The 15,105-nt window shown below is 49.9% G+C and overlaps 1 protein-coding gene across 1 annotated transcript in view; it reads right to left on the reverse strand.

The window, feature by feature from the left end:
• Positions 1-1,000: 1,000 nt before the first annotated feature.
• The window catches only part of LOC116996017 (killer cell lectin-like receptor subfamily B member 1F), a 30,533-nt gene continuing 16,428 nt past the window's right edge, over positions 1,001-15,105 (reverse strand). Inside the window, exons 7-9 of the mRNA XM_033059184.1 lie at positions 4,341-4,483; positions 3,595-3,704; positions 1,001-3,050 (exon numbers count right to left, since the gene is read on the reverse strand). Coding sequence (XP_032915075.1) covers positions 2,924-3,050; positions 3,595-3,704; positions 4,341-4,483 — 380 coding nt within the window. The 3' untranslated portion in view covers positions 1,001-2,923. The remainder of the gene's footprint in view (positions 3,051-3,594; positions 3,705-4,340; positions 4,484-15,105) is intronic.

Genomic DNA, 15,105 nt, shown 5'->3' on the forward strand with positions numbered 1-15,105 from the left:
AGCAAACATCACACTCAGCACCTTGCAAAGTCACTCACCATTTGAAGCCTTTGCAGCAGCAAACCCAAACCAGCTCCAGAAAGTGCAGCCTGTGCTCAAAAGGAAACCAATCTGCCAGTGATGCTGTGAGCTCTGTAGCACTGTCAGTGCCACCTTTAAGGTGTTCTTTGTGTGTCCTGAGCCCTGCCTGCTGTTCTGACACCAAATCTGCAGTGGCAGTGCATCCTCCATGAAGTGCCTAGTTGGCACTGAGGTCCTTTCCTTGCATTGGTACAATTCTCATTTAGAGTCAGATAAAATTGTTTCCATGTGCAGTACAGCAGGGACTTCTTTAGTTTAAATAAAATATCCCTTGTGTCTGCAATGTCTATTCATGTCTGCCTCTGCTTGGCCACTTCTAGGCAACATCTTCTGGCTTTTTAATGGTTGAGGTGGTTTCGTTTAAGAACCTTGCCTTCATTCATTGTTTTCTCCTGAAATAAAATCAAAATCCCTTGGTTCTGATTTTTGCCAAGATACTCAGAGCATTTTTTCCACCAAGTGTATCCTGAATTCCACAGGTGGCTTGAGACACACTTGGGATACAGGTCCATAGAAACAGGACAAGGCCTGAGCATCAGCTCTTGGAGCTGTCCCTGTCACAGGCTCTCCTTGCTAAAGGTCACTGATGGAGCCAGTCCTGTGTCCAGGATGTGCCCTCTGGGGCTGCTGCTGCCAGCCTGGCCTGTCCCAGGCAGTGTCACTCATTGCCCAGCTGCAGCAAGAATTAAACCAGCCTGGCATTCTCTGAGGCACTGAGCACAGAAGCAGCGAGAGCTCAGGCTGGGATTGCTTAGGGGTTGCCTGGCCTTGGCATCAGCATTAGACCCTGAGCCCACCAGAGTGAGGAGGAAATGTTTCACCCTTCCCTGGCAGTAGGGATGCCAGAGGTAATCCAAGAATCACAAGCTCTAAAGGGTAAGTTTATTGGAAAATGCAGATCACAAGATCAGAGAAGCGTGAACAAGAGCAGCACAGAGGCAGAGGAAACAAAGCACTTCCAATCAAACTTCTGCCCTTGCTAGGGATTTCCTTGCAAGCCAGAGCTGCTCCTAAGCCCTGAGACTTCCTGTGGCTTTCTGGGTTTGATGGGGTTTGTGTAGTTCCACAGAGGCCCCAGGGTGGCTTCCCCTTCCCACCCCTCTGGTGCACAGCTGCTGCCTCTGCTGCCTGCTGAAGGCTCCCAGTGAGGGCCAGTGGCTCCCAGGGAAGAGGCTTTTCCCTGGCCCTGCCTTCAGGAGAGCCCACTTGAGCCCAGGGGGCACATTCCAGCAGCTGCAATATGAAAACAGAAGGGCAGAAATCTATAACACAACACAGAATGCTCTCCCAACCTCTGCAGTAAAGTGATTGCAAGCAAAGAGCCCCTCCAGCTCAGCTTCCTTCTGGAACAACTCTGCACATCCTGGGCTCTGACACTGACATTGTTCTGCTGCAGCTCCATGTTCTTCCTCTGCTCTTTGCAGATTGAAAGTCAGGGAAAGAAGTGCAAATCCATTTCCAAAGCATCTTGATGAGAGCAGTCAGTGAGGAGGAGGGCTGCTGTGAGGAACATCAAAAGGTGCTTTCAAGTCAGAAAGAGACAGCTTTTCCTCCAGGATTCCATTTTCCCTTCCAATGGCCACAACATGCTGGGTAGAGATTGTTTGACAGAGCAAATGTTTTCCCAGTGGTAAACCAGGCCAGCAGTGTCACTTCCTCAAGGACTTCACAGAGCTTTCTCCATCCTGCAGCTGATGGAGAGAGCCATGGAAGGCACCAGTAAAGGAGGAATGATTCTGCCTCCAAGGACACACTAAGAAGGAAAATTCTTGGAGTCACAAAAGGCCCAGGGTCCCAAGAGCCACTGAAGCACATGGGGAGAGCATTGGTGACATTCCCTGTCTCCTGATCACAGCTCACTTTTCCTGGTGCTCCCTATTTCTGCTCTTGGCTTGAATTTTTCTTGGCAGGAAAAGCTCTCAGGAATCATTTCCTCCTGTGCACAATCTCCAAGGAAAAGAGGGCAGAGCACGGTGTGGCCATTCCCTGGGGGTCACTCTCACACTTCTCACCAGCTCCTTCACAGCTCACTGTGCCTTTCATTGTTCTGTTTTCTGTCCAGCTCAGCTTCTCTTGGCACTCTGCTCTTCAGGCTTTCATGGTCTCTGCTGCTCTCCATCCTGTGCCCTTTCCCAGCAGATCCCAAATCTGACCCTCCTTCCCTTCCCCACACAGGACTGGGGCTGATTTTATGCCCAGAGCGGTGCTGCTGTAGGATCCTTTCCCTTCTGCTGATTCCCATTTCCCCCACAGGCTCTGGGATCCCATGTGCTCATGGAACAGTCTGGGACAGCAGAAGGTTTATCCACACCCACCCCTGACTTTGTCCTGTCCATCCTGGCAAGGACTGGCCTTGCCCTTCCCCACCAGATCCCACCCACAAATCTGTGCTGCCCTTCCCTTGTGGCTGCAGGCAAGGCCAGGCTGTGACCAGCTGGGGAAGGGTCTCCTTGGGCACAGGCAGGGCTGGGAACACTGGGCTGTGCATGGATGGGACTTGCAGAGCCAGGATCTGGTTGGGATCAGCCCTGGCCCCAGCCTGGACTCCTCTCCCCTGGCACTGCCTGCCTGCAGGTGCCACCTGTGGCATGAGACAGTCCCAGACTGCTCCTGTGTGCCAGAGCCAGCTCTTCCAGAGGGGATCCAGCCAGGCTCACACAGCATCAGGGAAAGGCTGGGCTGAGCTTGGCCATGAGCCTGGAGGGGGCTGCAGGAGTCCCTGGGAGCAGAGATTGGGCAGGTGAAGAGAAATGAGACACATCCCATCCACGTATCCTACAGCAAGCTGGGATATCATATCAGCCTGGAGCTCTTGTTTTTAGCTCTCCTTCTTATGCCTTTTTCAAATTGTTACAGTTTTCTCACACATGTTTTGTGTTGTTTGGGTTCCACTACAAGGTGCAGCTCCTATTTCACCATGTCCAATCACCATGCAGTCATAGTCGCTGTAACGTCTCTCTATTCGGAACCTGATCAGGAGAGAAAAGCCAAATGTGATTCCATTCCTGACATGCAGTGAAAGGCAAAGTGGCACCTGCTCAGCTCAGTTACTCTCACTGCCATCAGGAACTGCCTTGCTGCAATCTCCCTCCCAGTCCTCACTTTTGGCCCCCACATCTCCACTAAAGTTTCTGGGCAATGCTTTCCCATGCACAAACATTCCCCTGCTTTGCTCCCCTGCAGCCAATGGTGCTGCCATCACCCTCTCTCTTGTCCCTGCCTCCTGTCTCCTTCCTTTCCCCAGGGAACTGCATCCACTCCCATCCTTCCTTGCCCAGCACAACTACAGCTGTGTCCTCTCCTGCCATCCTGACAGGACAGCCCTGTGCTCCCTGGCACTGAAAGGCTCCCTGCCCTTGGCACAGCCATGTGCTCAAGCACCTGCATCTCCAGGAATCAGCTTCCCCCAAAGCACAGGCCCTGATCTCCCTTGGGCTCTCTGCTCTGTGCTCTGCCTTTGGCATTTTCCCTTCCCAGACACTGCATGGCAGGGACTTGCTGGAATGAGCTCACATGGTTGGGTCATGCTCCACGTTGTTGATCCACTTCCACTTCTGCTCCTCTGGAGAGTATCTGAGACCAAGTAAGTAGTACCCATATCGTGATTGTGTGAGAAGGTAACTCTGAAAAGGAAGCCAACAATGGGAATATAATGAAACAATGGAAATGACATTTTCTTCAGTAGAGGCACAGAAGTCTCAGTGCTAAACAGCCAGCACAGAGAGTGCAGTGTGCACCCAGCTACACCCACTCTGCCCAGGGCTCCAGAGCATGCATTTCTCCATTTTAGTGGCCCCTTATGAGTATAATAAATGCAAAAATACACCTGTGCTGCCATTTTAGCTGTATTTTTTTTCAAGAGGTGTGACTCGATAATGGGGTACACTTTTCCCTTCTGATGAGGGTGGCAAAGCCTTCTCAGGGTTTGTCACAGCCATGGCTCTCACAAAGGAGTGTCTGTTCAACCTCCTTGGCCTGTGAGTAAATCCCTGTAGAACCCCAGCCAGCTGGGCAGGGACTTTGCTCCTTCCCATGGCATCAGGCCTGGCCACAGAAGCTCCCAGGGCCAGCACTCCAAGGCCCAGGAGGCCTCTCCCTGGGCAGGGCTTTGCTCCCACTGCCAGCACTGGGGTGTCCAAGGCTGACAGCACGGCCCAGAGCCCAAGGACATGTGGCAGGAGCTGGCACAAGTGTCACTGCTCAGCCCTTGGCCAGGCAGCTCCAGCCCCTGAGCAGCTGCCCCAGCACTTGGATCTCACCAGCTCTTCCCTGCTCTCAATGATCACCAGGTCTGAGCCCTCAGCAGCGCATTCTGCACGGGAGGATTTCCAGTCCTTCTTTCTCTGCTCTGGAGAAAAGAAGTAGCATTTTGTCCCATTTTTTTTCCATGCTGGGGGACAGCCTGCAGAAGGGAAGAAGAGGTGTGGAAAATCCATGTTCACACTGACCAAAGGATGCCATGACAAAAGAGAGGTCAGAGAGGCAATTGCAGGCACACAAATGCCTGTGTGCTCCTGCTCAGAATTGGCACCAGAGCACCAGGGATCCCCCACAGGCTCTGCAGCTGATCCCAGCCCAAAATCACCAGGCAGGAGCCAGACAGGGAGCAGCACAGCAAACATGACCCAGCCTTTGCCATCCTTGCTCAGGCCAGACAGAGAAATGCTCAGGGCACAAAAGCAGCTCTCCCATTGCCAGAGTCTGCTTTGCCTGATGCACAATTGGGCAGCAGAGGTGCTGCTGAAAGCACCAACATTTGTGTGCATTGCCAGGCAGGGCAGCAGCAGGAGCAGAGAGGGGGAGCAGGAAAGGGGGATGGCATTCAGGGAGACAGGGCCTGCAGGAGACACTTGGGTTGGAGATCCAGCAGCTCCTAAAACCACATGGAATTGCACTGAGATCAAAGGCTGGCAATGGAGGGGCCTTGGGAAAGCAGCACAGGCACATTGTCCATCCTGCTCCCTGCAGGGCTGGCTACCAGAGGCATTGTTCCTCCTGTCCCTGCCCTGCCTCACACTGCTCTGCTCTGGCAGCACAGAGGCATCACTTCTGCCCTGTGCAGCAGGAATGCAGAGCTGAGCCAGCGCTGCTTCCAAAGGAGGTGCAAATGCAAACCCTCCATGGGCTCCAGAGCTCTGACATGGCAGAGGGGTTGTTTGTTTTCCTTCTGAACAAATCCTCACACAGTTCGTTTTCTGTCCCCCTTAACAGTCAACCCCACAGGCTCCTGGCAAGTCCCTTTGGAATGACAGAGGATTGCCTACCTGGAGCCTCTCCATGACTGGTGGGGGACGTTGACATTGAGCTGTTTTGGCTGCCTGCAGTTGGAGCATCTGGAAATAAGAACATATTTTCTGCTTGCAGGCAATGATCTCTATGCCGTTTGCTGTCAGAGCTCTGCTAGAGCTCTCTGACCCCCCATCACCCAACACAGAATGCAAACTCTGCCTCTTTGCTTATGATTCTAGCATAAAATATATTAAATGGTCAGGGCAGGTTGCACTGAGTATAAGGCAACACTTCAGTTCATTTACACAATTTATACCTTAATAACTGTGCATTTGGCATAATGGAAAATTCATACAATACTAAATTTAGAGTACAGTAATTTCACGACCATATGGCGCACAAGACCATACGGCACACGTTTCTTTTGCCGTGAAGATCCATGCTGCACATAACAAAGTAACGAATTAGTAACGGAATCCCACGATCGTGGAGTTTACTGGCATGTGCTCAATTTGCAAACATTTTTAACAGATTGGTGTAGCCTTTAAACGCAGTCCCAAGTGCCCTCCCTGTGCGCGGGCCCCGGAAATCTCACCCGCCCCCAGCTGGCATGGCAGGGCTCGGGGTGGCTGCGGCACAGAGCCTCCACGGCTCGGGGTGGCCATGGCTCACACCTCGGGGTTGCTGCGGTTCAGGGCGGCTCGGGGCCGCCAAGGCTCAGGACCATTCACGGCTCAGGGCGGCACAGCACTACCCGCTCCCTCTCTCCCTCTGCAGCTGCTGCTGGCTGGGGGCTGGCCGCTCCCGCGCCACCGCGCGACTCGGCGCTCCCGCAGCAACACCCCCTCATTGCAGCTCACAGTTCTGGGTTGCCAATTTTCGCAACTTTATCCATAATATAAGGCGCACCAGACTATAAGGCGCACTTCTGGGTTCGGGGGAAAATTTTAGTCAAAAGGTTGCACCTTATAGTCATGAAATCACTGTAAATTCAAAATGCAACAGTTTTTATTTGGAGCACAAGTAAAACCTGTTTGCTCTTCATCTTAAAAACTGCTGTGATTTTATCTCTCAAGTTTAGATTTCAAGTTTCTTAGTAGTATTTCTCCAGGTCTGCAGGTGTTCTGGGCCAGTACTGAGCCCCAAGAAGGAACAAAAACTAAATCCATACCTGGTTCTAAATCTAAGGCCTCCCCTTTCCATGTTATGCTTAAAGCTGTATTAAATTCAAATTACCCCTTTTTTTTTTCTGTTCGTTTATTATTTGTTTTTAATTTGCCCCACCCTTTCCTATTTGACATTTTATAAATGTCAGGGTACTGTCAGATATCAATCATGAAAACTTTGCCGTGAAAAAAGAGAATGAATTGGCTCTCCCAGCCCAATTTTTAAGGTTTCAAAGAAGAAAGTCTTTGCCATGTCTTCCCCATGTGCATGGCTGAATTAGTGGGAAACTCTGGGACTTGAGATTGGAAGTGTCTCAGGATGACACATCCACTAAAGGATGGAAAGAAAAAAGCAAAACCATCTGAAATTTAAAAATGATTCCTTGAAAACAATTAAAGGAAATACCAAATAGATTATATCTTTTTGTCTACAGAACTTTTTCTTGTATAATTTTTTACCAATTTTTTTTTCTACAAAATATTATTTATATTCGGTCAAAATATGTTATGATCTTAAGCAAATTCATTTAACATGTGATTCAGTTGCCCCCTTCAAATGAACTTTAATTGAGAATTATTTTAACATTTTTGGTGTAAGGTACATTTGGTTTCATGATACAACCTCATCACCTTGTGGGATTCTCACAGTTAACAATGATATTACAGGTAGGCATTAACAAATCTTTCCTTCTTTCTTCAAAACATATGTATAAGAAATTATTTGTCATTTCAATGATGTCAGCTTTTCATTGAATTTTATCTTTTTTATCTGTTGGAATATTAAACTTTCAAACCACTTGACTTTCCCACAGATTTTTTCTCACATCCATGCTTGGCTAAAAACTGCTGTCCTTTGCCTTCAATTGTAACTTCTGTTCCTGCTGGCTTTGTGTGTCATGGCCTGGACATCAGTCAGTGGGACAGAGACACAAATTAATTGGTGTTACGACACTAACAAAAGAACTTACATGTGATTATTAAATACACTGCCAGGACCAGCACAAGGATTATCACCACACATACAGCAACACGTTTTCTGGAACAACAGCTTTTACCTACAGAGGGACAGAAAAATAAAGATTAGGGGAACAGTTGGACAGAAACCCCTTCCCTCTGCATTCCAAGGTGCCTTTTCAGGCTCACACCGGGAATCTGGGGCATTCCTGATCTGCAGGTTGGAGCCAGGCTCAATGTCCTGGTGCTTCCCCACTGGCTCTGCAGCCCTGTGCTCAGGGAACTGAACAGATCCCAACCTGCCATGGGTGTAAGGAGAGGTGAAAAGGAGGAGATTCCTCCTAGCAATCAATGCCCACCTCTGCTTCCTCATCTCCTTTGGTCAGTTTTCACCGCTGCTGCTGGGGACAGGGGCTGGGCTTGGGGTGTCTGGGTGTCACCCATCATATTTTTCTATTCCTTGGCCAGAACAGCCAACAAGTGTTTAGGGACACAGAACACAACACCTCAGCTGCCCCTGCCTCCTCATGGTTTTGTGTCACTGCATGTTTGGGCACCAGGATCAGCCCCTCTCCCCTTCTTGGTTAAATGCCCAGCACTTCATCAGACAGTTCAACTCACCAGATGATTTGCACTTTGCTGCAGCATTTGTGTCTTGGCATTTCACTTTCACTTCTGCATAGGTACAACCTGAGTCTGGGAACAAGAGCAGAGCACAGAGAGAGCTGAAAATCCACTTCAATGAAACAAAAATGACTGGAATTGTGAGAAATGCTGAACACAGGACAGCAACTGGTTGATGTGACTGTTGTTAACCAAGCACAAATTAAATTTTTCTCCATTAGAGGCACTGATCTGTGCTCTGTGTGACAGGGACAGGACCCAGGGAAGGGCTGGAGCTGTGTCAGGGCAGGGTTAGGGTGGATATCAGGAAAAGGTTCTTCCCCCAGAGGGTGTTGGGCACTGAACAGGCTCCCCAGGGAATGGTCACAGCCCCAAGGCTGCCAGAGCTCCAGCAGCATTTGGACAGTGCTCTCAGGGATGCACAGGGTGGGATTATTGGGGTATCTGTGCTGGGCCAGGAGCTGGACTGGATGATCCTTGTGGGTCCCTTCCAGCTCAGGATACTCTCATTCCATGTTCCAGGATGACACTTCCACCCCTGGAGCACTTGCTATAGGCAGGAAGAGATCTGGTTTCTCTTCAATGCAGACAATACCAGAGGGGACAGGGGCACACACCCACATGGTCAATCTTGACAAAAGGGGAGCAAAGTGCCAAGGTTATCCTAAGGTTGTTCTTCCACATAGGAATGGTGAGATTGGCTAAAACATCAAAGCCTGAAAAGTGCAGATTGCGCTAAATGTGGAAGCGTTTTAGATCTTACCAGATTAACAAGATACCCTGGAGAACAGTGAAATCTATTCTATCATTTGTAGGTAATAAATAAAAATCAGCAGGGAAGAAATCATACAGAGAGGAAAGAAAGGTCAGAGGGAGATAAAAAGTGGGTAGGAAGTCAAAAAGAGGATGTTGCAATATTATAAAACTCTCAAAGTCATCATGATACACAACACTGAGCTCCCTGGGTTCTCTCACTGTACAGAGCTAAGACAGAAGCCAGGGTGTGAGATCTTTTCAGAAAATGAAATAAGTATCTGGGAAATCTTGGCATATATTCAGTGAACACATAGAATATTTGGTAGGGTTTTCCCCCAAATGACACTGGCATAGACACACAAAAACAGTACAGCAAATCTACTGAAAATTTTAATAGGAATACCTAGGTTAAAATTATAAGGAAAATGAAACTTGTAACCAGATGGAATCTACTGGGATCAACTGAGCCCCGAATTAATCTGTTGAAAGGGGAGCTAAACCCCTGTTTCTTGGGGTGTTCATAACCCCACACATCTGAAAAGACATGTGGAGGTTTCACACTTTGTGCAGGAGACAAGCATTACAAAGCAAAAAGTAATTTCTGACAGAGTGAAATCAGGGTTAGAAAAAAACCAAAGAAAAATGAAAATTAAAACCAGAAACCCATTACATGAAGTATGTTGATTTTTAGGATCTACTTTTAAGCAGATATTGCAAAACCATTGCAAACATTTATGCAATAATTTTAAACTCATTAAGGAAAGATAAATCCCTGGTTAGAGTTCTGCAAAGTGTTTGATCCTAAATCAGACTAAACCTGTCCATGAACCATTTCACACCTGTGCATTACACCAGCAGTTGGTACAGCCAGAGCAGCAGGAGGAGCCCTCAGGCAATGCCTGCTGTGCTCAGGGAGCAGGAACAGCTGTGCACCAGATGCTGCAAACTCCAGCAACAGCAGCCACTCCATCCTCAGCACTTTGCTGCAGGAATCTCAGTCTGCTGGGGGACACCAGGCCTGGGGCAGGAGCAATGGATGCTCAGCTCTGGAATAGTCTCCAAAATGGATAAAAACTGCTCCTCATATCACACCAGAGACACTACCTCACACTTGCACCTTAGCAAGAGAAAAGTGGATCTGATAACAACTTGTCTTTGTAAATATAAACAACCCTATCTGGACACTGCACCTGCAGTTTTCCAGCACTGGCCCTCATGCTTCCCTTGTGCTCCAAGGAACTCTCTCAACAGATGTGGGAGAGAGACTGGAGAATGAAAAGAAAGCTCAGTGCTCAGCACTGGACCTACCTTGGACATCAGGGACCGTCTGGATTCTGGGTCTGGTTGGTTCAGGGAAGTTCAAGTCAGCATAAAGGACATTTTCTGCCGTTCTTGTCCCACTCTCTTCCCTCATTCCTTGGCTCTTGTGTGACTGATGCTCTGGGCTGGGTACAACTCAGAGCTCCCTCCTCTTTCCAGCCCTCAGCAGGAAGTTCTTGACCCTTCTGATCATGCATAAACTTCTAATGAAAAGAGAAGTTAAATTCTTCATCATAATTGGATGGCACAGCGTTTTCTGCCAGTGACATGAGGAAATATAAGCTCATGATCTCCCTGAAGTCACTTGTATTGGGAAGTGCTTCTGCCATTGGAAGTGTCTTGAGTTCCCAAACTTCACACACGCACACACAAGCAGTGCTTTGTGTTTTGGAAAGAAAAGCTTTATTCCATGCAATGGAAAGGAGATGAACTGTACAGGGGCCCAGCACTCAGCCCAGGCAGTTGAGTGGAGCTCTCTGGGGCACCCAGAGCACATCAATAGATCTGCCCTGTCCTGTGCTCAATCTCCAAGGAAAAGAGGGCAGAGCACGGTGTGGCCATTCCCTGGGGGTCACTCTCACACTTCTCACCAGCTCCTTCACAGCTCACTGTGCCTTTCATTGTTCTGTTTTCTGTCCAGCTCAGCTTCTCTTGGGATTCAGTTCTTCAGGCCTTGCTGGCTCCTTTTTTGGACATAAACCTCTGGTGTTTGGGGATTAATTCACCTGACAATATCATCCATTTCATCTGGTGGTTTGCACAGTAACTGCTGTACTTACAACAGATCCGGGCTGTGCTGTGTGTTCAAACAGCCTGAGGAGCACAGCCCTCTCCAAGTCATCATCTAGGCTCTGTGTGGGGCTGCTGAGGAATTCTGCAGTGCTTTATCCACAATGAGCATCCTTCTGGACCTGGGCAGGAAACCTCAAACACAAAACCATGGGAATGGGGGTCACACTTTAAGCTTTCACTGCAGTCTCCAGTTGCCTTCATTGTCAAGGATTGTGGGCACTGCTGAGGTGCTGAAAATCATCTCCAGGTGTTTATGGTTACAGCTTATAAAGAACCATGTAAACTTTATACTTCCATGAGTATAGTTTGAATTGCAGTTGATTTTAGCCTTTGTCTGCTGCAGGAGTTCATGTAAGCACTAAACTGGGAGAGATGGACTGGTTAAAATTGCCAGGAAGGCACTGGGGAAGAAAATGAAAGATAATCGGATGAAGAGGAATCCCAAAGATATTTGTGACAAGGCTTAAGGCATGGTGGCTTCAGGGAGCTTAGGGAACTGAGGATCCCCAGGAGAGGGAAGAGGTGATGGCTCCAGAGAGCACAAGCTGGAGACTTTTCCAGAGGTTTGGCAAGCCATGAATCCAGAGGGGCAGAGGATGAGAGTGGGGTGTGGAATTAGGGCAGCAGGGAGGTTCAGTACCTGCTGCATATCGAGAATGTTGTACCTCCAAGGAGACAATGGAACATGGGGCTGTGCACAGCTGGCATTCTAGGAACAGCTCTTTCAGCATTTATTCACTCTGAAGGAGTGGCTTGGGCTCCTGCCATTCAGTCCTGTCTGTCACTGAGCTCAAAAATAGCACTGTGGCTTTTAACCACAGAGCATTCAGAAGGGAGGGCTCTCTTCATGCTCACCCACAAGTTCAGAAGGTAATTCTGAGAGCTGCAGGGGATTCTCCAGGCTGGCAAAAAGCCCTGAGAAATGCAGTCAACAATGCTGTGAATCATCTGATCCTCCAGAACTACTGTTATTAACCCCATTTGCTTGGAACTGAGACACTCACCAGCACCTTCACATTCCCTGACCAATTTGGCCAGGAAGACTCCAGAAAACTTCTAAAATGAAAGTTGATACACAAGACAGATATTTCTTCAAGGCTAAAGGCACAAACGTCTTTCCAACTTTATCACTGGAAAATGACTTTAAAATATTACCATGCTACCATGATGAAAAATACTAATATTATAAGAAAAAAGCCTGGCATTTCACAAGAGGGCTCTCATGAGACTGATTTGAAAAGGCAGAGTTGGATGCTGTCTGCTGCCTCCTGGCTGCATCTACCCCAAATGATCTTTGATTACAGTAATTTCACGACTATAAGGCTCACCCTTTTGACTAAAATTTTCCCTCGAACCCGGAAGCGCGCCTTATAGTCCAGTGCGCCTTATATAATGGACAAAGTTGCTAAATTTGCCAAATCGGATGTGTGAGCTGCAATGGGGGGGCAGTGCCACAGGAGCGCCGAGTCGCGAGGTGGGGCGGGAGCAGGCGGCCACGGCCGGCAGGAGCTGCGCAGGGAGGGAGGGAGCTGCCGCCTGCTCCAGCCTGGGCACGGGCAGAACAAGAAGCAGGGCGGCACTGCCCCAGGTGCGGGGGCAGGGGGAACGAGAAGCCGAGCAGTGCCAGCCCTGGCCCGGGCGCGGGGTAAACGAGAAGTAGAGCGGCCCCGGACTGGGGGGAAGGAGAAGTGCGAACCCGCAATAGCCCCGAGCCAAGCAGAGCCTGCCTGGCGGCGGCATCAGGCCAGCGGCAGTGCGGCACGAGCCCACCGGCATCTGGACAGCGGTGGCGCGGCCCAGGTGGACGCAGGAAAGCGGTGGTGGCAGCGCAGTCCAGGCGGCTGCGGGAAAGCACTGAGGCGGCGCAGCCCGGGCGGCTGGGGGAAAGCCGCCAGCATCATGGCAGCGGTGCCGCGGGGGAAAAGCCTGGGCAGGGCATGGGCCTCCCAGAGCAGCACATGGCTCCCAGAGCGCCGGGGGACCGTGGGGCTCCTGGAGGTGCATGGGTCTAGCAGAGAGCCGGGGTGGCACGGGAAGGGAGGGAGCGGGCTGCTGCAGAGGCCGCGAGCCGTGGCAGCCATGAGCCCCGCCTCGCCAGCTGGCACCAGGAGCAGACGGGAGTGCCGAGTGCCGCGCGGGGAGGGCACTTGGGGCTGCGTTTAAAGGCTACGCCAATCTCTGAAAAATGTTTGAAAAATGAGCACCTGCCAGTAAACTCCACAATTGCGAGATTCCGTTACTAATTCGTTACTTTGTTGCGCGCAGCACGGATCTTAGCGGCAAAAATGAAAGTAGGCCTTATAGTCCAGAGCATCTTATGGTCGTAAAATTACTGTACCTTTTGTCACTCACTGATCATAGAATCATGGAATGGTTTGGATTGGAATGGACTTCATGTAATTCCAACCCCTCTGCCATGGGCAGGGACACCTTCCACTATCCCACGTTGCTCAGAGCCCCATCCAGCCTTGGACACTTGCAGGGATGGGGCAGCCCCAGCTTCTGTGGGAAACCTGTGCCAGGGTCTCACCAACCCCTGAGTACAGAACTTTTTCCTAATATCTGCTCTAAATATTTTCTTTTCTGCTTCAAAACTGTTCACTCTTGTCCTGTCACTATCTGCTCATGTAAAAAGTCACTCTCCCTCTTTTTTTACAAGCTCCCTCCAGGCACTGGAAGGCCACAATGAGGGCACCCCAAAGCCTTCTCCTCTCCAGGCTGAACAACCCCAATTCCCTCAGCCTTTCCTCCCAGCAGAGCTGCTCCATCCCTCTGATCCCTTGGTGTCCCTGCTCTGGCTCCAGCAGCTCCCTGTCCTTGCTGTGCTGGCCCAGGGCTGGGTGCAGCCCTGCAGGGGGATCTCAGCAGAGCGGGGCAGAGGGGCAGAATCCCCCCTCCCCTGCTGCCCTGGGGCTCTGGGTGCAGCCCAGCACAGGGGGGCTCTGGCTTGGGGCAGGGCCAGCTCTCACCCACAGCACCCCCAAGTCCTTCTGCCAGGGCTGCTCCCTCTGCTCATCCCCAGCCTGGATTGATGCCAGGGCTTGTCCTGACCCAGGGGCAGCACCAGCACCTGGTCCTGTTAAACCCCATGAGATTCCCATGGGCCACTTCCAAGAAAAAACTGAATTTCTTTACAGATAATTTGTGACTCACCACAGAGCAAACATCACACTCAGCACCTTGCAAAGTCACTCACCATTTGAAGCCTTTGCAGCAGCAAACCCAAACCAGCTGCAGAAAGTGCAGCCTGTGCTCAAAAGGAAACCAATCTGCCAGTGATGCTGTGAGCTCTGTAGCACTGCCAGTGCCACCTTTAAGGTGTTCTTTGTGTGTCCTGAACCCTGCCTGCTCTTCTGACACCAAATCTGTAGTGGCAGTGCATCCTCCATGAAGTGCCCATTTGGCACTGAGGTCCTTTCCTTGCACTGGTACAATTCTCATTTAGAGTCAGATAAAATTGTTTCCATGTGCAGTACAGCAGGAACTTCTTTAGTTTAAATAAAATATCTGTTGTGTCTGCAATGTCTGTTCATTTCTGCCTCTGCTTGGTTACTTTTAGGCAAAAGCTTCTGGCTTTTTAATGGTTTGGGGTGGTTTCTTTTAAGAACCTTGCCTTCATTCGTTGTCTTCTCCTGAAATAAAATCAAAATCCCTTGGTTGTGATTTTTGCCAAGATACTCAGAGCATTTGTTCCACCAAGTGTATCCTGAATTCCACAGGTGGCTTGAGACACACTTGGGATACAGGTCCATAGAAACAGGACAAGCCCTGAGCATCAGCTCTTGGAGCTGTCCCTGTCACAGGTTCTCCTTGCTAAAGGTCACTGATGGAGCCAGTCCTGTGTCCAGGATGTGCCCTCTGGGGCTGCTGCTGCCAGCCTGGCCTGTCCCAGGCAGTGTCACTCATTGCCCAGCTGCAGCAAGAATTAAACCAGCCTGGCATTCTCTGAGGCACTGAGCACAGAAGCAGCGAGAGCTCAGGTTGGGATTGCTTAGGGATTGCCTGGCCTTGGCATCAGCATTAGACCCTGACCACAGCAGAGTGAGGAGGAAATGTTTCACCCTTCCCTGGCTGTAGGGATGCCAGAGGTAATGCAAGAATCACAAGCTCTAAAGGATAAGTTTATTGTAAAATTTAGATCACAAGATCAGAGAAGCGTGAACAAGAGCAGCCCAGAGGCAGA

This window comes from Catharus ustulatus, chromosome 4 (genome assembly GCF_009819885.2).
Source record: "Catharus ustulatus isolate bCatUst1 chromosome 4, bCatUst1.pri.v2, whole genome shotgun sequence".
Lineage (NCBI taxonomy): Eukaryota > Metazoa > Chordata > Aves > Passeriformes > Turdidae > Catharus > Catharus ustulatus.